The sequence below is a fragment of the Saccopteryx bilineata genome, chromosome 11 (genome assembly GCF_036850765.1).
Source record: "Saccopteryx bilineata isolate mSacBil1 chromosome 11, mSacBil1_pri_phased_curated, whole genome shotgun sequence".
NCBI classification, from domain to species: Eukaryota; Metazoa; Chordata; class Mammalia; order Chiroptera; family Emballonuridae; genus Saccopteryx; species Saccopteryx bilineata.
In genome coordinates, this window is record NC_089500.1 from 23,520,189 (window position 1) to 23,543,116 (window position 22,928).

General features: G+C 46.6%; 1 protein-coding gene across 4 annotated transcripts in view; it reads right to left on the reverse strand.

The window, feature by feature from the left end:
- The window catches only part of LOC136315398 (urea transporter 1-like), a 39,219-nt gene extending 19,286 nt beyond the window's left edge, over positions 1 to 19,933 (reverse strand). Inside the window, exons 1-2 of one of the 4 annotated variants that reach the window (XM_066246945.1) lie at positions 19,868 to 19,933; positions 4,252 to 4,315 (exon numbers count right to left, since the gene is read on the reverse strand). Coding sequence is in view for 1 of the 4 variants with exons in the window: in XM_066246947.1 (XP_066103044.1) it covers positions 1,255 to 1,401 (147 nt within the window). In the remaining 3 variants the exon portion in view is untranslated. Of the gene's footprint in view, positions 1 to 1,254; positions 1,421 to 1,733; positions 1,852 to 4,251; positions 4,316 to 4,428; positions 4,448 to 4,962; positions 5,098 to 19,867 lie in introns of those variants that run through there. The other 3 variants (XM_066246944.1, XM_066246946.1, XM_066246947.1) reach the window with 3 other exon arrangements.
- Positions 19,934 to 22,928: the final 2,995 nt, after the last annotated feature.

Here is a 22,928-nt window from a genome sequence, read left to right on the forward strand (position 1 = left end):
TCCTGTATGTGCCCTGATCGGGGATCAAACTGGCAATCTCTGTGCATGGGGACGATGCTCTCATCAACCGAGCTATCTGGCCAGGGCAATTGTCTTATTTTTATAATCTAAGTGATGGCTGGCATGTATTTTCAGATATTTTCCTCTTTCAATCTCACTACTAAAAATATTGGTTGGTAAAACCCTTCCTCAGCTACAGGTGACTCGTTTTAAAAGCCATGCCAACTTATCAGAGGCATCGGGCCTCAGCCCAGGCAACCACAAACCGCTCAGGCACAACTGCCTTACATTTCTATATGTGAGCAGATTGTGTTCGACAGAGGCAGAATGAAATACAAACATTAAAAGGGCATTTTCCATCAGGGAGTACAATTTCATGGTCTCTCAGTTGCCAGCCTCTATTTTATTTATTTTAGAGGGTTTTAAATACACCAATGCCTCTGAGATTTTGGAGATACAAATACGAAACTTGATATTATAACTGGCCCGGCGTGATTGGGAACCTGAATGGCCGGAGTTCCCTGCGGAGCCACCCAAAGTTAAATAAAGAGTGAATTGTCTAAATCCACAGCCAGCCATAAAGAAGGCTCCTTGCTAGTTGTCTTTCCAGGATCCATATGCTGGGATGGGTGGTAGGGCTTCTATGTCTTCGGCAGAGGGGTCTGCTCCTGAGTTGAGCGGACAGTTGCTGCAGTTTCTGAGCCCCTGGGAACCATTCAGGGGTTCTGGAGGCCCCGCGACCCTGACCTTTTGCTCCAGAACTTCAGGAATGAGTACTGGTTATGAGAAACCAGGATCTTAAAGGCTGCAGTTCATCCTAAACTTTAACCATGTTTGACTCCATGCATTTCTCCAGGGAACTCAAAGACTCCACACATCCTAATGGGAAAGGCAATGGTGCAGGGACCATCTACTGATGCTCAAACATCTCAAATCTGACTCAGCAGGCCATCAAACTTCAACTAGACAGGTCAGAAAAATGAGAGGAAGAAACCCTAATAAAATAGAGGCAGGATAAGGTAGGTAAACAACAAAAACCTAGACTATTTTTTTTCTTAGTTTTTCCACGGTTATCAAAACCCTGCAGCTCAACCATCCAGCACCTGAGCCATGAGAAGTGCCAGACCAAGCCCTGTGTGCACCCGGGCAGCCCAAGCCCACCGCTCAGCAGAGCATGAGGACCCCCGTCCCAGGCTCTGTTCAGGAAAGACGCGGGTGCAGGCGCGAGACAGAGGCTGCACGGAGGAAGCATACCTGTTCTGGCGGCCCCCGAGCCGCGACCATCTTTAGCAGGGAGGAGCGTCCGCGCGTTGCCTCACCAGCTCTATTTCCAAAAGGGATCCTCCAAAGAGGAACAGGAGGGGCCTCACCAGTACCGCCAATTAAAGACCGTCCGTTCATTCTCCTTCCTCTCCACTCTCTCCATACATAACAAAGGGCAAAAAATACATGAATCAGAAGGACGCAAGCCCTGGCTCTGATGGGCACTGAACTGCAAGATGGAGGGAAGCCCAGCGAGCGAGCGCACGGGTGGGTCCTGGGGAGAGGAGAGGCGGCCACCCACAGAAACCGCTAACAGAGAGGGCAGAGAGGGCAGACTTCTCCTTCAGCCAAGAACTCCAGCAGCAAAGAGAGGCAATGAGCTGACTACAGACACTGAATGTTCATCTTACTTTGCTTAGAAAACAAACAAATGATGGCAGACCATCCTGCATGGAGACCAACGCACAGACCTCGTTCTGCTGTGTTTTCCCACCACCAGGACGTTGGCAGCTCTGAAGCCTGTTCCAGTGGGAGGCGTAAATTTGGGGCTCTGAAATGCTTCAGGGCAAACCGTTAGGGCTCCATCCTGGGGTCCAAGGCTAAGGCAACAATTTCCTCAGTCTTATTCCTAACAAAAGTGAGAAGAAGTCATGGTGTGGACTCTGTTTTCTGTAATAAGAGACTAGCTACATTTAATGCACAGCAAAAGCTCAGTCTAAGAGAATGCTAAATGGCATTTTTTTCTTGTGTCTGAATAACATTGTTAAATATTGGAATCATCTTGTCAAAAATAAACTATTCTTTATTGAATTCTACAAGTATAACAGCTTTTACATTTTTCTTTTTTTAGATTTTATTTATTTAGAGAGAGGAGAGGCAGTGAGAGAAGAGAAAGAGAGAGGGGGGGGGAGGAGCAGGAAGCATCAACTCCCATATGTACCTTGACCAGGCAAGCCCAGGGTTTCGAACCGGCGACCTCAGCATTTCCAGGTCAACGCTTTATCTACTGCGCCACCACAGGTCAGGCTGTAACAGCTTTTTATGTTTTCTTTTTTTGTGTTTTAAACTTCTGTTGCATCCAAGGATATCCTTCTTCCTTCAGAAGTTCTAGAAAAGTTGCACGTGTGGTATTTCTTTTTTTCTACCCATTTTATTTAATTTGTGCTTTCTTCTGCTGGCTTGGCTTGAAACCTGAGAACTTACACTCTACTAGAGTGATTTAGAACAACCTATAATTGTGCAAAATATCACTGTCATGTCTTAGAAAAAAAAATGTGTGCATGTGTGCTTATCTGTAGTTAAACTATCTGGTTAGTTCAGTACCAAACTGAAGTGTTTGAGAAAGAACAACATTAAGAAGCCCAGTGGTAAGATTCTTATCTTATACATGGTAAAGGAAGAAAGGAAGGAAGGAAGAAAGGAAGAAAGGAAGGAGGGAAAGAAGGAAGGAAGGAAGGAAGGGAAAGAGAAAGAGAGAGAGGGGGAGGGAGGGAAGAAAGAAGGAAGGAAAGAAGGAAGGAAGAAAGAGGAAAAGAAGGAGAGAGAGGAGAAAGAGAAAGAAAAAGAAAGAAAGAGAGAAAGAAGGAAAGGAATAAAGAAACAAAGAAACAAAGAAAGAAAGAAAGAAAGGAAGGAAGGAAGGAAGAGAGGAAGAAAGGAAGGAAGGAAGGAAGGAAAGAGAGCAGTAAGCAGGAACTGTCACCTCTCGCCGGTGTGGATGTTTAGCCCTTCCGCCCCTGCATGGTTCCTGCCTCTCCCCCACCAGCAAAACCACACACATCTTTGGGAATCACATCCTTTGAGCTCAACATCAATATTTTCTTAGAATCAAGAGACGGAAAAATTTGAGAGCTAGGTGGGGTTTGAAAGAGTGCATAGTTTAAGCTTTCGTTTTCTAGAAGAGAAATCAGAGGTTCAAAGGGGGGACCAGAGTCAGCCTTGTGGAATAGGTGAGCCTGGGTGGCTCCTTGTCTTCCAGTCTGGAGCGCATTAATGCCACCCAGAATTCTGTGCAAGTCAACAGACAGTGAAGGAACAGCTTCGGAAGGCAGTCTGCAGTAGCTGCTGGGGCTCAGTGAGGCGGTCGACACAGCCTGTCTCCACGCTGCCTTGAGATAACTCTAAGAGGGGGGTGAACGATGGCAAAGGGCTCGGTCACCCCCCAGTTTTACCCCCTGCCCTTGCCGGCACCGGTAACTGTTCCGACGAATAAACATCCCGTGCCCCAAAGTGAGCCTCATTCTCCTGTATCGCTGACACATCCACAACAAGGCCTGTGCGTGCTGAAGTGAACATCCTCAGAATATTCTGGAAGCTGCTTTCTGACAGGAGTCAGAAAGCCTAGCTCACTAGCGAAACAAAACAGAGCTCATCATGCTAATACAAAGCAATGTCAACATTGCAATCCAACCAACAGTCCCTATTTTATTATACAAACTAAAGCTCATTTTACTGTCCGCATACTTTAGAAATTTGTGCAACTGGAGAGAGCTGGAACTCCTTCATTTTCCATGTCTTAAGTACACGCGTAACGTGGAGATATTGCAGGTTTGCTTCCAAACCACTGCAATAAAGTGAGTATCTCAATAAAGCAAGTCTCACAATTGTTTTGGTTTCCCAGTGCATATAAAAGTTATGTTTACACTCTGCTATAGACTATTAAGTACACAATAACCTTATGTCTGAAAACATAATGTACACACCTTAATTAAAGACAATTTATTGCTAAAAAATTGCTAACATGATCTGAGTCTTCGGGAAGTCATAATCTATTTTCTAGTTGGAGTGTCTTCCGTTCACGTTTGTTAAAACCCCCACAATTTACACAAAGTACAATAAAGCTTTTTCTCTGCAATAAAATGAGGTACGCTGGTATCACTTTAAAAAGTAGCACAAGGTTTTGGATACACATATAGAAGAAAGATTTTCAACATTCACGCTCTGTTGTATTAAAGAGACTTCCAACATTGCCATTTATTTGGTACTTACAGTAATCTTTATTTTAGGTGGTTTCTGATAGTAAGTGGTAGGAGGTGCTCAGTCTTCTCTAAAGCTGTAAGCAGAAACAAAGACAATGCTGTCAAGTATTTCTGTCTCCCGTTTTAAATATTTTTCTCCTGGGAACACACCACTCCTAGAAGGCTTGAGGTCTGAATTCCACATTACCAAGCGCAGCTGCAAAGAAGCTGCCAAATTCATGGCTCCAGTGCCCCGTGGATGGGTGAGCACACTCCCTTCAGCATAACAGCACACGCAGAGAGATTCATAAAACCAGATCGGAAAGGGCCATTGCCAGTACCCCACTTTTTTGGGGAGTCATATTGCTGTGTCTCTAACTTCACTTAATTATTCAAGAACACAGCCTGAAGCTCCCGTGCAGCAGTGTTAATGAACTCATCAGAGGCACTTAGCACGTCCCGGAGACACCTTGCTGAAACCCTTTCTTCCACGTGGCACTCAGGCACAGTTCCCATCCTGCGATAGAGACCATGAACAAAGACATCGCTTTCAAGCTCCCAGGAAAAAATGGCTTTGGGAAACTGTTTCCTCATTGACCAGAACTCTGACTTTGCTCTTTCTACTCAGTTCCGACCCTCTGAAGCACTTCTCCATTAGAACAAAGAAAAGGGAAGAGCAAAAACCTAAAGCGGACCAAGGACCCAGCAGTTAGAAGTGAATAGAACGGAGAAGGGTACTCACACTGCAGCTGGCCTCCCGGTGGCAGAGGGCGCGGGCTGATAAGCCTGGCTGTGCTCCGCTGGCGGGGAGGGTGCTGAGGAGGAGGCAGTGCAGGGAGGGAGGCACCAACAGTTTTATACTCGGAACCCCACGCTGCATATCCCTGCACTCGGCTCTCTCCTCCCACTCAGGCACCCGTGCCAAAGCTCTGCTGAGGAACTGGTCCCCTGTTTGTACCCCCCCCCCCCCCCCGTTCTTCATTTGCTGCTATTTGTCATCCTTTCCATGGGGTTTCGAGGACTTTGCCCAGCCACAAGTCCACTCAAACTCAATGTTTTCTTCTCCATGCTGTTTCCTGTAGCTCTGACCCTTATGCCGAAATAGTTTTTTGGAAGGTTTGTAACTGAAAAGAATCAACAGAGTGTCACTTTAAAAACCAAGGGGCAGGTTGCTATGCAATGGACTCTGGAACTAAGAGCCTGGCCTGGGGGGAATTTTCTCATAGATTGACAGCTTCTGTCCAGGTGTAAGAACCCAGCAAGGGCCCTAAGGGCTCAGCGCCAGGGTGGGAGGACACGGGGTAGACAATTTGTTTTCTGGACACCAAGCTGCCCTTTCCCCAATGAGTAGAAAAAAATATATAAACATTTCTGTGGGATCTCCCTCTACCTAGGTGAGAATCTCAGGACAAATTCTGCTGCCTTTTAAATGCCTGGAAGCTGCACAGTCAACAATATTGTGATAAGTTCACACAGTGACAGATGATTACTAGAATGAGGTGATCACATTGTAAGGTATAAAAATGTTGAATCACTGTATTGTACACCTAAAGCTAATATGACCAATAAAAGATCTTAGACCAACTATATTTAAATAAAAATAAACTAAAAAAACCCAAAAAACAAAAACAGTCCAGAGGCAAAATCATTCCATAGCAGGGGAATCTAAAGTTCAAGTAAAAAAATCCATTTCTTCCTCATTCTTCTTTAATGTCAATTCTGAGGCATGTTCTGTTATGGCAGGAATCTAGCTCAGGTGCACTTCAGGAGCACAGAATTTTCAAAGTCCCACCGTGTGCTGTGCTGATGTCCTCAGTCCTTCCCCTGAGCTTCCCGCCCGCCTGGGTGAGCTGATAGCCCTCGTCAGAGGATCAGCAAAGCAGCGGCAACTCTCTGGCTCCACCCCCTGGACACTCGCCAAACCACAGGGTTTCCTGCCCTCTTGGGGACTCCCTCCCTCCAGGTGCCTCCTGTTGAGAGGGTGTTTGTGTCTGGAGCCTGGGAGGGAAATCATAGTACAGGTTCGTGATTCGAATTTTGATGGTCTGGCATGTTTCCCCCCAACATGTTTTTTCCTGGTGATATAAGAAGAACTTGTGCTCTTAGACAATATCCTGAAAGAGAAAAACGTATCACAAGAGGACAGTCTGAGGGGCTGGTACAGGAATGAAAGGAATCACACTAGTGTTCCTTCTGCATGTGAGCTACAATCCCTCATTGTAATAACAGTGATAATGATAGTAACGATAATATAAAAATTGCACAAAAAAGTTGAGTATTCACTTTCTGCAAATGATTGTTGAGAATTGTATATTCTGATGGGTTGTATGGAGCTCTGATTGATTGGTAAAGAAGTGAACAAGGATATATCTGCACAGCTCTGATTGGACAGGGCAGGTCTCAGCCCCTTTGTCAAAATACGATTCCAGAACTCCTTTATAAGTGTTGGTTCAGCTCATAGGAACGTTGTGCAGAAGTCTTGGCAGCCCAGTCAATGGTGTTTCCTTGGAAGGCAGCATATGTGAGAGGCCCCCTGTAAACAATGGTTGCTAGACTTTGATTACAAATGAAAGCCCATAACCACAAGGAGTCCTTTTTTTTTTTTGTATTTTTTCTGAAGCTGGAAATGGGGAGAGACAGTCAGACAGACTCCTACATGCGCCTGACCAGGATCCACCCGGCACGCCCACCAGGGGCGACGCTCTGCCCATCAGGGGGCGATGCTCTGCCCCTCCAGGGTGTCGCTCTGCCACGACCAGAGCCACTCTAGCGCCTGGGGCAGAGGCCAAGGAGCCATCCTCAGCGCCCGGGCCATCTTTGCTCCAATGGAGCCTTGGCTGCGGGAGGGGAAGAGAGAGACAGAGAGGAAGGAGGGGGGGTAGAGAAGCAAATGGGCGCTTCTCCTATGTGCCCTGGCTGGGAATCGAACCCGGGTCCCCCGCACGCCAGGCCGACGCTCTACTGCTGAGCCAACTGGCCAGGGCCAAGGAGTCCTTTTTGATACGTATATTCCTTCTTTTTTTATTTTTATTTTTATTTTTGTATTTTTCTGAAGTGAGAAGCAGGGAGGCAGAGAGACAGACTCCTGCATGTGCCTGACCAGGATCCACCCAGCATGCCCACCAGGGGGTGATGCTCTGCCCATCTGGGGCATTGTTTCATTGCAACTGGAGCCATTCTAGCGCCTGAGGTGGAGGCCATGGAGCCATCCTCAGCGCCTGGGCCAACTTTGCTCCAATGGAGCCTTGGCTGCAGGAGGGGAAGAGAGAGACAGAAAGGAGAGGGGAAAGGATGGAGAAGCAGATGGGCGCTTCTCCTGTGTGCCCTGGCTAGAAATTGAACCCGGGACTTCCACACGCCGGGCCGATGCTCTACTGCTGAGCCAACCGGCCAGGGCTGGTATATTCCTTCTTGAGGTCAAGAAAGTTTGAGAAACCCTGGGTCCCCACCCTCCAGCCCAATAAAAGCAGAACCTAAGGCCCACGTGAGCATGCACTCTCCTCACGACTACCTTGTGTGGCCCTAGGTGTGCTGTGTAATTTCCAGGTTCTGTGTGTGATAAACCTTTATCAACGTTTCCTGATGGTTATTTGTATTGCGATAGTCATGAGAACCACAGGGTCTAGCCACAACACTGGTCACTGATGGGCTGAAACCAGCACAAACCAACCATCACAACCATCAACACGTCTTCATAGACCTTGTCCTGAATTCACCTCCACACATGCCCATGAGGCCTTCTGTTTCCGTGGTCCTGGTCAGCGCTGAGGGTGTGGATTGAGTCTCCAGTCTTCTTGGCCAACCACTTTCTCTTCTACCTTTACTCCTTGGCCCCTCCCTGGTCCCTGTAAAGCCATACCTTGTCATATTTTATGTGCTGGTTACAAAATACAGCCTCGTTATATGGTATTCACAAGGTAGCGCAAAGCATGTGGGCTTCTGAGTCAGAGAGACCAGAGTTTTGAACTGTGGCTTCAGCCCTTATTAGCTGTGTCCCTTACCTAAGGTGACTTTATGTATCACACTCCCAGCCCTGCAAAGAGCTCTGGTATTATCTTTTATTTTAAAAAAGTACACTGCATAGTCCCACCTGGGTTGGAAGATACAGGATGACAAGGTCAGGGTCTCTTACTCCTCTTTATTCATGGCATCTCTTTCTTTCCAGAGACATTTTGAAGAAGTTTATAAAACATGTGTAGGAGGAGATAAGAACCAGGGGAGGGAGGATGGGGGAGAAGGGAGAACAAAACTATGGGTAGTGACAGGATTTTAGTATTTTTTCTACAATGTGTTGCATTTGTAGGTGTTTCTAAGTATGTGTTGTTTGACTCAGGAATTACTGCAACTGTATCTCATTTTGATTACTGCTTGGTCACGATCTAGCAACAGGCAGGTTAACTTTTTTGTCATTTGCACCAATGTGTGTGACGGGGCAGGGCTGCACTCAGGAACTGGACATGACAGGACAGCCGCCGAGGGCTCCTCCTGCATTCTGAGCAGGCCTTTTCTAAATGGAAGAGAATGTGCGAGAGAAAAAACATTCTCTGTCTTCCCTTTCTATGCTCTCACCCCTCCCCGTGGAGAGAGAAGCAAAGACAGCAAGTCTGGGACAGAACGTCCCTCGGCAGTGTGCTCTAAGCCCAAAACGTTTAGCATGGTAAACAGTCAGACAAAAAGGCGCCAGATCAGAGCCCAGACTCCCTCTGACCCAGAACGCCACTTGGGGGTCGCCCTTTGTGGTAGGCATTCTCCAGCCAAGATTAGCCAAGAGGCAAGCAGGCACTCTCAAACCTCCACCGCCTGCCCTTGCGGGACAGAAACGGGATGGATGATGCCAGGAGGCTCTGAGGTCCCCCCATTTTGAGCTCTTCAATGTGGCCATTCAGCTCTTATGTGCAATTCAGCTCTACTTCATCTTTAGGGGTGCTCCTGCTCACAGCAAAAGGGCCAGGAAATCTCCATGCCTACCAGTGACTTTTATCAGATGCCCACATACGTTATCATTTTTCCCAGCTTTTAAATTAAATCCAGGCCAAGACATGGAAACAACCAAAAAGCCCTTCAATAGAAGACTGGATAAAGAAGATGTGGCACATATACACTATGGAATACTCCTCAGCCATAGAAATGATGACATCGGATCATTTACAACAAAATGGTGGGATCTTGATAACATTATATGGAGTGAAATAAGTAAATCAGAAAAAAACCAAGAACTGCATTATTCCATACGTAGGTGGGACATAAAAACGAGACTAAGAGACATTGATAAGAGTGTGGTGGTTACGTGGGAGGGGGGGGGAGAGGGAGAGGGAAAGGGGGAGGGGAAGGGGCATAAAGAAAACTAGATAGAAGGTGACAGAGGTCAATCTGACTTTGGGTGATGGGTATGCAACATAATTGATTGACAAGATAACCTGGACATGTTTTCTTTGAACATATGTACCCTGATTTATTGATGTCACCCTAGTAAAATTAATAATAAAAAAAGGTGAAAACAATCACACATTTACAGAAAGACAAAATTAAAAAAAAAAATTAAGACTGGAATTACCATATGACCCAGCAATCCCTCTACTGGTTATCTGCTCCCAAAACTAGAAAACATTGGTACAGAAAGACACATGCAGCCCCATGTTCATTGCAGCATTATTCACAGTGGCCAAGACATGGAAACACCAAAGTATCCCTCGATAGAAGATTGGATAAAGAAGATGTGGTACATATATACAATGCAATACTACTCAGCCATAAGAAACGATGACATAGTGACAATTGTGACAACACTGATCGACCTTGAGAACTTTATACTCAGTGAAATAAGTAAATCAGAAAAAGCTAAGAACTGTATGATTTTATACATAGGTAGGACATAAAACTGAGACTTATGGACATAGATAAAAGTGAAGTGGTTACCAGGGGGAAGGGCATGTGAAGGGAGGGGGAGAGGGTAAGGGTGTAAAGAGGTACTAATATGAAGTGACAGAAAATGATTTGACTGGGTGATGGGTATACGACCTAATCAACAGTTCAAATACTATAGAAATGTTTACCTGAAACCTATGTACTCTTATTGATCAATATCACCTTGTTAATTTTCTAAATAAAATTAAAAAATTAAAAAATTAAATACAATAAAACTAAAATAAATAAATAAATAAATTAAATCCAGGCCAGTGGAAGGCCCATCACGTAGGACTCTGGTGTCCACAGCCAGTGCTGGGGCTGACATGCCTTGAGGAAAGGGGTGGTAGGGTGCCCTTGCCCAAAGGGGTCATTTTGGCTAGCAGTGGTCCTGCTGGTGTTCATAAACTTCTTCCTAATGAGGAGTAAGAGGGCAAGGGGCAGAAGGAGAATCATTTAAATCTCTTTAGGTTGAGGAAGGGATTGGAGGGTTGGAAAGAAACACTTCACTGGGGGAAGGGTTGGGGTTGGCATAGCTGTGTTTCCTTGACTTTCTTTCAAGAGTAATTTACAATTTATGAGATTGTCATCATTGAAGATATGATACTGGCCCCAAGCGTAGGCAGTGGAGCTTTACTTTATATTGATAATTAGGCCGTGAAGAGAAGGTGAGATGGCCTGGCTCTGCCATTGCAAATGGGGCTTTCCAGGGCATTGCCCAAGTGTGACAGGCTCTTGGCAGAAACATCAGCCACCAGCGGTTGAGAGGGTTGGATCCAGGCCATTCCCAGCCAGTCCCAGATCACCCAGGAACATCACAGGGACGGTAGTGGAGCCAAGAAGCTGCAGGGAATGGTTGGATGGATGCCTTCAGTAAAGTGAGGCTGCCCCCTGGAGCCGAGGAGTGGCAGCTGGCTCAGGCTCTCACCGCTGTCACAACGGAGGCTTCATCACTGCTGGATGCACAGTTTTGTCAACTCAGCCTGACTTACAGGACCCTCTGTGGTCCCCCTATCACATTGCCCTGCCTCCCACCAACTGGCAGCCAGGAGCCAGAGAGGAACTCCGAGTCTCCTGGTCCTCAGCCCTCCCCATCCCTGTGTCTCTCCCGACTGCTGGGAACTGAGAGGGATTCATTCTGACAAGACTGGCGCTTCACCCACCAGCTCCTCACTTGCCTCATTCATTGGAAGGGGAGTTGGACTAATTCTCAGTCTTGTCTGCACATTGGAATTAACCGGGCTTTTAAAAAAATTGCTGAGAGTGGGTCCTGTTTGCTAGAAAGCCTGATATAATGGTTCAGGGTGTGAGAGCTTTCAAAGTCCCCTTGGGGAGAACCACATGCAGGCAAGTTTGAGAACCGGTGGGCTGAATCTAATCCTAATTTCTCACACTCCAAACAAGAAGTGTGCCGTGGTGGGGCCAGGTGGGATCTGGAGTTTGACAGACCAAGTTCAAATTCGGGGCAGCCATGACACCCTGTGGAAAATCTTCACCTTTCCAAGCCTTAATCTCATTAGGAAATTAATAGAGGTTAATAATATCTACCTTGCCAAATATAAAGATCAATCAAGATCAGAGCATGTGGTAGGCATTCAAACAAAGGTAACCTTTCTTATTATTCCCTTCTAAAGCAGTTCCTACCTCTGACTTTCTCGTTTCTGCCAATGGTGCCACAATCATCTGAGTTCTTAGTCTCAACAAGTGTTTAATGAATGAGTAATGGATGGTGGACTGACCATTCTCACCTGTGAAGGAGAGGGGAAGGTTTATTTCATTCATTCTTGTTAATATTCAGCCTTCCCAGGGTGGCCCACAGACCAGCAGCACCAACAACCCTGGGAACTCACTTAGAAAGGAGGACTCAGCCTCACCCAGACCTTCAGAATCAGAACATGCATTTTAACCAGTTCCCCGGGGGTCCGCGTGCGCATTAGGGTTTGGAAAGCATGCTCTCAAACATCCCTGTCCTGAAACTTAGTGAGAAGGAATCAATTCAAGACCTCGGAGTGGTGACAGTTTACAAATTCCAGTGTCTTGGTTGGAGACACCATGGTGAGTCCCAAGGACTCATGGTTACATTCCAGCAGGCAGCATAGAGCACGCTGTCACATGCTGGGTCCTGCCCGCCGATGGCAGGGCTCTAGGCGAAGGCTTATCATTCCATTAGACTCTATCAAGCTACTCCATCAGGTTCCACCCTCTGTTTGGTGCAAATTACTTCACATAGGCTTGGTGAGTGACTTCCCGCCCTCAAGTTACCGTGAAAGATTATCACAGGTCACGAGAGGGTAATGCTTGCACGCACAGGGGCGGGCCTCCTGCTGCCCAGGGAATCCGGCCGGAGTTCCTATGGTCCAGCAGAGGCCACAGCACTGACATGCCAGTGACCCCTGCATCCAGGGCCTTGGGGGATCTTCCCTAAGCATTTTCCCAGTTGGCCTCCACTCCTTGGTTCTCCAGCTTAGCGTCCTTGGCCTTTTTTACCTGGGTTCCCTGCAACAATCCCTCACCCCACCCCAGCATACAACTACTTTGCTTTGCCCCAAAGGCAGAACACCCTTAAACACATAGTTTTTATTTGTCTTTAAAATTGGGGAGGAGTAAGCGGAATTTGCCTGCTTTGTTTCCCAGGCATTCATCTCTATTACTCGGTAATTAGAAGAGGATTTCAAAACTTCCTACTGGTCAAAAGCCCCCTAACATGCTGGAGGACTAGAGCTGATGAGATGTCCCTGTCACTGAGAAGCGTTTTCAAAGGAGAGCCGGCTGGAAATTTTCATTTGTCATCCCCTCTTCTTCACATCCAGTTAAATCCAAAGCTCTGCTGCTTTCCGATCAAAGAACGGCTACCAGCTGATAAGAAGGGACTGTTGTCCCTTTAGGAGAGTCGTGAAATACTTGCCAGGGCACTAGTATTTTTTTGACAAGTTCTTCATGACTTGGGGCTTCTCTGGAAATGAGTGTTGGAACAAGCTCCCTCAGGCTTTGCCAGTACCAAGTCTCCCCAGCTTGGGTGCTTCTTCAGCCCCGCTAACAAAGAAGGCAGTTCTCCAGCCAAACGGGCTGGCGTCCGGGACTTACAGAAAGGGGTATTAAGGCACTGGGAAAAGACGCGTGGGAATTGCGAAGGCAGCGTGGAGGCCTAATGAAACATGGCGACTGTGGACCATTGGCTAGATTTGCACGGCATGTCAAAACCCAACACATTTAAACAGACATAGCTCTAAGTTAACTGGAGAGCAGGGGTGATTGAAGTTCTGTGGACGGAAGACAATGTGGCGATGACAGCAGCACTTGGGGAGATTATCTGAGAGAACCATTTGTGGGGTAGCCTGAAGGTCAAAGCCAGGGAGGCTGGCTCACAGTGCCCGCAGTGGGGCAGCACCAAGGGGAAATGGCTGCAAACATGGGATCGTCTGGGCGGAAAAAGGGTGACAGGCATAGAGGGGAGGTCAGGTGAATCAAAACTGGCACCCAGTGTTGGTGAGGAGGTGCAGCAGCAACCAGAACTCACATGGGTCCTGGCGGACATGCACATGGGCACGCCCACTTTAGCAAACTGGCTGGCAGAATCTGCCAGAGAGGGCATCTGCATTCCCTATAGCCCAGCCACGCTTTCCTGGGAACATACACAAAAGAGACACGTGCCTGTGGTCACCCCACCAAAGGACATGCACTGCAAAGTCCAAGATAGCGCTATTCATAAAAGCCAAAAATTGGAAACCTAACTGCCCATCAGCAGGCGAGTGGATCAATAATGGTATATTTGCACTGCAAGAGAATGAATGACCTACGACTCCATGCAACGGTATAGATACAAGTTGCAATGTTGAGTGAAGGAAGCCATAGATGGGTACAGATGCTATGATTCCATTTACGGAAAATTCGAAAACTGGCTAAACAGAGAGAATTTAGGATGTTCATCAGCACTGGAGGGGGTCACCGCAGGAACTTCTGGGGAGGGGGCTGATAATGTTCTATGTATGTCTTGATCTGGGTTCTGGTTTCCTGGGTTTGTTCGTTAGTGAAAATGCACCAAGCTGTATACTTACATGTACACTTAATGTGAGTCCAGTACACTTTAATAAAATTTATGAAATGACAATATAAAGCAGAGTAAAGGCATTAGAGGGCTCATCTTGTGAAACTGAGTTTGAGGTGTCTGAACAGGCAGGTGGAAATGCCCCAGATACAGCTGGCGATGAGAAACTCGGGTCTGAGCAAGAATCCGGGGCTGCACAGAACTGACAGGGAAGACGGGAGCATAGGTGTGTCTTCTGGGACGTAGGGGAGCAATGGGTCATGTCAGAGGGCAGGAGGAAGATGAGGCGTGAGGAAGGCATTCATCAGAAGTCCAGTTAGCACGTCCCGGAACCAGGACCCTTTGCTTGGCTCTGCTGGCCATGATTTCTGTCTGTGGGGACTTCTATTTTGATGTGGTGTTGAACAGATCCTCTGTCACCCTTCAGATGGCACCATCTTCCTTTTAAAGGCTAAAGAACCAGGCTGGGCAAGGGTCACTATCAGGGCTGGTGAGTGGCAGAGCGAGGTGTCAGCTGATTTATTGGAACCTTATTTATGAAATGTTCACTCACGATTTTTAAAACTCTTTTGGATGCATGTAAAAAATAGATCTGTGACAGGATGTCTGAGCTCTGCCCTTGATGTTACAGTCAGCCTTCAAGATGGACGGAGTGGCTGCTGGCTCAGCATGAGGGCATGGGGCCAGAGGTCTCGGATCAGGCTGGGAGGACCCTTGGAGAGGTCATTTTAAGGCCACCTCTGGTGGGCAGGGAGGTCCCATAAGCCTTTACCAGCCAGATTAAAAAGGTTAGAGTTGAGGTGTGCACAAACTACCACGGAAGTGTTGATAAAGGAAATTGAACTTCACCTTGAGGATCAGAAAAGCCCTCACAGAGGATGCTAGTGACATTTGAACTGGGCAGTGAAGACAGAATAGGAGTGTTTCTGGTAGAAAACGAAGGTGATGACAGGAGTACTATGAACAAAGACAATAAATTGAGGTTTGGTTTGGTCTGAGGCTCAGAAAGCATTCCAATGTAAAAGAGCTGAGTGAGTGTGAGTGAGGATGTGTGTGCCTGAGTGTGAGTGTGACTGTGAGAAGTGAGGCTGAACAAGTAAGCAGTAGCTGGGTCACAAAGACCCACAAAGCTTTGTTAAGCTCAGGAATTTGGGATTTATCCTTTAGGCAGGTGGAGTCCCTGATGATGCTAAGTAGGAGAGTCCACCTTCCACCAACACCACTGCCACCACGAACTTCACCATCCCCTCCCTTCCCCCCGCACCTCCCCATCCACTACCAGAGTACATATTACAATAACAGTCTCCACAGAATAGATTATCATAATGCTAATTGCGATAGTGCTGAGACTGAGAGACTAGACCTCCCAGTGGGGAGCTGTGGTAGGAATGGAGACCAGAGGGGACTTGCATGGGTTTTGAAGGCACTCTGGCGCCCCCTCATGGCAATATGCAAGTGTCATAAGACAAAAAAAAGTGCTCAGGGTGCCTGAGTTCAGTGATGGATCATTCACACAGGATATTTCAACATGCAAAAGTGCATGGAAGTGGGCAGTGGAGATGGGAGGGGAAGAAGATAAAGAGCCAGCTTGGTCCTAGGTACCTGTCAGCCTCTGCTGCTCATCTCGTTATAGACAACTTGGCTCTCTCCTTTCAATCAAGGATGAGCAGTTCTCAAATGGGTATGCACAGAATCACAGGGCAGATTGAGAGCACAGCCTCTGGGCTCCAGCTCCAGAGTTTCTGATTATTAGGTCTGAAGGGGCTACTGGGTCTGCATTTCTAAACCACATCCAAGTGGTTCTGCAGCACGTGGTTCTTGGACCACACTTTAAAAATCTCTACTGTTTAATACTGATATTTAGCTTTAAAAAAATGGATGTGTCAGTAGTAAACTAAAAATATGGTTCCTAAACCAGTTGTTAAAAGAAATTCCCAGGTCTTATTTCCGTTCTGACATGGTTAAAGATAAACAATACAGCTCTACATACCACACAATGCCCAACCATGTTGGTGGCTTAATTCTCAAAGAGCAAAGTTAAAACATCTTAACAGAATTCAATTTAATAATTCTGTCCCCTCAAAAGAGTGCATCTGAAACTTGAGTTCCTTGAAAGTGTGCTTCCAGAGATGTTAATAAGTGGCCACATAAAAAGCCTTTTCTGACAAAGTAAAGATGAGAGACTCATTAAAGTGCATGGACTCTAAAATCTTGGAGAAGCCTATAGTAAAGTATGATGTTTAACTTTACTTAGTTAATGTACCTGGGTCTTGTTGAATCACGTGACTTAATACTATCCTAGAATAGGAATGCAAATTACAGATTCTTTTTTCTGGGTTCTGAAAACAATACCTGTCAGTGGGAAAGAATAGTCCTTTCAATAGTTGGAGAAGGATAGGTATCATTGCTTCTTTGAATGTCTGGCATGATTGTGTGGTTTTTATCCTTCATTTTGTTTATGTGGTGTATCATGTTTATTGATTTGTGGATATTGTACAAATCTTGCATCCCCTTTAGTGATTTTCAACCTTTGTTTCTCATGCGCTCATAAACTATTCAATAATTACTAAAGAAAAAGGGGCCCTGACCTCTTCTTCCTTAGTAACTAATTTATTTGTGCCATGAGATGAAAATGGTTGTATTTAGTCAGGGGCACTGACCTTAGTAATTAGTGTGTGTTTGTGCCATGAAAGAAAAAGGTTGAAAATCACTACTAGATCATGATGTATGATCTTTTTAACGTATTGCTGGATCCAGTTTGTTAATATTTTGTTGAGGATTTTTAGGATCTATGTTCATCAGGGACATTGGAAAAATAGTCTTTTCAATCAGAGGTGCTGGGACAACTGGATATTCACATGCCAAAGACTGAAGATCCTACTTCACACTGCGTACTTAAACTACTTTAAAATGGCTCAGAAGACCAAAATATAAGGTCTAAAACTATAAAAGACCAAAATATAAGGTCTAAGCGTTCTTAGAAGAAAAGTTTTCATCACGTTGGATCAAGTAATTTTTTTAGCTATGGCCCCAAAAGCACAAACAACAGAAGAAATAATAGATTGTTAGACTTTTTCAAAATGAAATACTTTTGTGTTTCAAAAGGACCATCAAGAAGGTGAAAAGGCAACCCATAGATAGAGCGGTAGAAAATATTTTCAAATTATATATCTGATAAGGAACTTGTATTTGAAATATGTAAAGGATTCTTACAGCATAATAAAAAGACAAATAACCTAATTTTAAAAAGGGGCAAAGATTTAAATGGATATATTCATGATCAAGGGAGATTTATTCCTGGGATGCAAGTGATCAATTCAGTTTGCCAATATTTTGTTGAGTGTCAGCCCGGCAGAATGGGGCCTCAGGGTGTCAGTAGGCTGGGACTAGTAGCTAACCAGGCTGATGCCCTACGTGGGGGAGTGCTCACTCAGGAAAGATGGCGTCAGTGGGCCGTGTAGGAGAGGATGCAACATAGGGACGGGACACTGACGGCTATCTCTCCAGCTCTCTCCCCAAAGCCACACACCTCAATCTCTCTCCATATGACTCTGGTCCCCTCTGAGCTGTCGAATTTCTGCTGGAGCTCCAGTCAAGTGCCTGTCGAGTGAGATTTTGTGTGTTGGTCCTTTAAAAAGGCACGTGGGTTTCCTGCAGTTTCTAGTCTCGTGGGGGCAGACTGAACCCTCACTGATTTTCACAGCCAGATGCTTTGTGGGCTCCTCTTCCTGGCACTAGTGCTCCAGGCTGGCGAGCCTGGCATGCGGTTGAAACCCCTCGCTCTTCAGGGGGCACCTCAGCAGCTAGATTCTCAACTGCCACGTGTGGGTGCCCGGGGCCAGCCAGGTTCATGTCTCCATTCCTTCTACCAGTCTTGACGTGTCTTCTTCTGTGTACCCTTAGTTATAAGACTCCTGTTCTGCTAGCCTTCAGATGGTTATCCAGGTTGACTGTTCTATAATTTAGTTGTAATTTTGATGTGGACCTGGGAGGAGGTGATTGTCATTTCTACGGACTCCGCCATCTTGGATCCCTCCCTCTCCGAGTTCTACTTTAGAAATCCAGGCTTACTAAATAAAAGTTCTTTGGGGTGGTCATAGAAAACCATAAATCTAGTTTCTTAAAAATAATCACTCCCCCCTACATGCTCCCCACCTCTTATTATAAACAATAGCTGGAACTCACTGGACTAAATTCCAAGCTTCCTGGGGCCTGGACAGGCGACCAATCTTTGCTAACACCACATTCCTGAGCAGATTTAGAGCCCCAGTAGGCACTGTGTCCATGCTTGTGTGACTGAAAGTACTTTTCTTTGCTTGGTAGCTCTTTAACTCCACCTGAATCAGATTTCCCTGGAGCACTTGTTAAAGCAGATCACTCTCACTCACCCCCAGGGTCTCTGATTCAGAAGGTGTGGGGCAGCCCGAGAACTTATATTTCTGACCAGCAACATCATCATCACTTGGGAACTTGTACACTGCAACATCTCAGGCCCCACCTGGGACTTACTGACACAGAATCCGCATTTTAACAAGATCCTCAGGAGATGTGTGTGCATATAAAAGAGCGGGAAGCATCACTGTTAGTTCATTTGATCCTCCCACCACACCTGTGAGGCGGTCGTTGCTATTATTCCTATTTCATGGATGAGAAATTACAAGGGTGGGTGAGAGAGATCACGTGATGCAAAGGCATGGTGTGAAAGAGCCCGCTGCAGAGCAGAGACTGGAATCAGCCCTCATCCGTTCACATGCAGACACTGCTCTCCTCCCCCCATGGAAGCCCACCCAGCACCCCCTTTCTTCCTTCAGACAACAGGCCTGGGGATCCAAACATTCACCGAGCTGAGCAGCAAGGATCCCTGTGCCCAGCACTGTGCTTGAGCCCAGGAGGTGCTGTGTCCACAGGACACGACGAGGGCCCTGGCCCCAGAGTTCGCCACCTCGCCGAGGAAGGGCCTCCCAGATGAAACAAGCGATATCAGACAATATCAAACACAGTATTCAATTGTGGGGTCAGTATTATATTTCATGTTGAAACTGCAAGTTTTCTTAAAGAATATGAAAGCTACTAAAAATTTATGCTGAAGGTCAATTGAATATTTTAAGAGGAGAAATGCACCAAGCACTTATATTTTCCTTAGTTATGCTAGCTGAACCACAATACGCCCCTGCCCATCCCCCACCCCCTGCAGTGTCCGTGGTAACCGTTGGCGACTGCCGTGATAGTGGGAAGGGCTGTGCAGACCCTCCTTGCCACACCTGTTCGGGCCACACTATAGATTACAGCCTCTCTCTAACATTCTCCTGAGTCCTTCGACTCAGGCCGATTCCTCAAGAAGCGAATGGTGGGGAAAGGAGGGAGAACCACCCCCTGCCCCCATCTCTGGTCCCACCAGGCCATTCACAGAGGCCTGGAGCCTTGTTTCGTCATCAAACTGGCCTATTGTTCGCCCTTTTCCAGTTATAGGACCACCTGGACCTCCATACTTGCTCTCTGCATTTCTCTATTGTTTTTCTCCATTTCCTTTACCTCTAAGATGTCCATCTGTCCCGCCTTCCTGCCTCCGGGTCTTGAAGGAGCGCCCTTTTTACCTGTCCACCTGCTGCTGTCGCCACTGCCCCACCGCTCCCACTTTCTGTCCCACCCCGGGGCAGCCCAGCCCGAACTTGCTCACCCAGCGCACACGCAGTCTTACCTGTAGCCACGACTGTCCTCCAGGCCCGCGCTGCCCTGCCCGCAGGGCCAGGGTTGGACCCCAGCCTGAGAGCGCGGGGCAGAGGTGGGCTGCCAACCTCTCGGCTCTGCGTGTTTTCACGCCGAGACCGCCCACGCAGCGGGCTTCCGGAGCCCTACGAAACCTCGCCCCTCAGCTCAGCCTACAGGCCGCATGTTTCCTGTTAGTGGTTTTATTTTCTCTTATATCGTCTCCTTTGGGGGCAGGACTGGGGCCCAGCCACGCTGAGAACAAGGCACACCTCACTTCTGAGGGTTCTCTCTGCCCCCAGGTGCCCACGCTGCGCAGCCCACCCCTGCCGGGCCCACTGCTTCTCATCGAGTCCGCCTGGGGGCTGCCGGGCGGCCAGGGCTCAGCGGCTGGTAGGAGTGACTCTAATTGGAGGCAGGTGGAAGGCTGAGAAACAGACAACATAGATCAGGGGTCCCCAAACTACACCCCGGGGCCGGGCCGTATGCGGCTCCCTGAGGCTATTTATCCGCGGGATGCACTTCTTTCATTGGTGGTCAGTGAGAGGAGCATAGTTCCCATTGAAATACTGGTCAGTTTGTTGATTTAAATTTACTTGTTCTTTATTTTAAATATTGTATTTGTTCCCATTTTGTTTTTTTTTTACTTTAAAATAAGATATGTGCAGTGTGTATAGGGATTTGTTCATAGTTTTTTTATAGTCTGGCCCTCCAACGGTCTGAAGGACAGTGAATTGGCCCCCTGTGTAAAAAGTTTGGGGGCCCCTGGACTAGATGTTTTTCAACCCTGGCTGCTCATCGGAATCACACTGGGAGCTTTAAAGATACCTATTCCCAGGCCCACAGCTAACTTTTTTTTACTGTTTTACTATCTTTTTTGGGTGACTTTCTAGAATGCTTTCTAGTTTTCTGCCTTCCATTGGAAAGAGAATTTTCTTCTGGTTCAAAATTTGTATTTCTAATTTTGTTCTCACAGCGGTTGCCCTTATCACCCATGCTTATTCCTCCCTGTGGGCTTTTTAATTTATCAGCTCTTGCACAAGCTAAGTACTCCCACAGGCTCTCCTGCCGCATTGACTCCCCCGTCCTGCCCTCATTTAATATCCCAGTTCTAGGTTGTCATAGGACTATTCCTATAATTTCCCTCCTTTAGTCCTAATAAGCACGACCGAGGTTTTGACCATCCTATCGTGTTCTTGGGTCTCTTGTAGCATTTCCTAGATTCGTTTTTCTTATTTGTAGAGTTTTCATTGTAGGGCTCTGTGGATAAATCTTCAGAGGTCTTTTTATGCCTGAGGACACTTTTGTTAGTCTTTTAAATACTTGTTGTCTGAGCAATGGCATCTGTGTAGGATTGCTAGATTGCATCTTCTGGCCCTTGTCTCTGAGACTCTGGTTGGGACCCCTGCAGTTGTCCTTTTTTCTTCCCACCAAACCAGCTGGTCAGTGTTGTACTGGTAAGCTGGCTCCCTGGGGGAAAGAGCCCAGATCTGTAGTTTGCCAACTACTGTGGTGGAAGACTCCCATCACGGCTGATTTCAAGCTTCCCATGTGATGTCACCGGACACAGCCTTGGGCGAGCTGCGCTTCCGGGAGAGCTGATGATGAGCACCGTCAGCATCCAGGAGCTGGTATGAGCTGACCCCCTCTCCACTGTTGAGTCCTGATTGAAGGGCTGAAATAGACTCCTATGGTCATCGTACGTTTTCTTAAATCGAATTCTTTTGGCCAGTCTATTTCCACCTTGCTTGTTGTTCTAGGCCAGTGGTCGGCAAACTCATTAGTCAACAGAGCCAAATATCAACAGTACAACGATTGAAATTTCTTTTGAGAGCCAAATTTTTTAAACTTAAACTATATAGGTAGGTACATTGTTATTAACTGAATTAGGGTACTCCTAAGCTGGCCTTTGCTAAAAACATCCTCAGCCTGATTGAGTCGCATGTGGCTTGTGAGCCGTAGTTTGCTGACCACTGTTCTAGGCCAACTCAATTTGCTTTATAAGTGAGGATATTGAAATACTTAGAAGAGATAACAGGATCTGTTAGGGGTCAATAATCAGAAAGGCATGCACACAGAGGTTTCCTGCCCTTAATAAAACCAGATTATAACACTTTGGTGGGAAATGCATGAAAAGTGGTATTTTAATAGTTCTATGTCATCACTTAGAGGTTTTGGGGCAGCTGAGTGAGCTGTGAGCATAAACAGCTTTCTGGTAAAATTCCTGGATGCTTAATCCTCAGGGAGCTATAACTCCATCACCATTAAAATACAGCCTGAGACCTTCTTGGCCTCAAGGTGTGACCACAAGCTCAGAAGTAGTCTCTGGAGGGTGACTTTCTCCAGTTTCCTGTGTGGGAGATTTGTTTCCATCGAGACATGTGCCATTTTCTTGGAGAAGTCAGAACTGGCTAGAGCTGATTTGGACGAGAAATAAGTAGCTCAGTGCCTGCGGCCCTGGCAGAATGTGGCCGGGGTCTCAGGGCAGGCAGGGGCAAGATCCATGTGGATGCTAGCTTTTTATAAATGATGGACTTGAGTCAAATGTAATTCTTCCCTTAAAGCTACATTTATAGAGGGTCTGTCCCTCCTTCTTGCCTCCTTCCTGCATCCCCCATCTGATGGCCTCATCCTATCCTGCTAAATTGGAAGGATGGGAGATGGGAAGTTCCCACTGAAGGGCTGTAAGAGGTTCATCCATACGCCTCTGGGGAGGGGTGGGAAGGCTGAGCCACCTGGCTTCCTACGAGGGAGTCCTGTAGTTTAGGAGCTTGATACTGTCACCAGAGTAATTAAATAACAAAAGGGTCTGGGTTTATAATTTTAGGGATCCGAGACTGAAAGCCTATGCCCTAAAAAGTGAAAAGGGTTGTTAACAACCTGTACTTTAATGCACACAGTAAAAACGACCACTGTTGTTTCTGTATAATTCCCTTTGCAAACAAATCAAACCCTCTCCTGAGAATTTCCCACCATTCTCACCTCTTTTCAGACACATGCTTGACTGTGGGGAACCCCTCGAATGGCCAGTGTGTGAACAATGTAGATGAGCT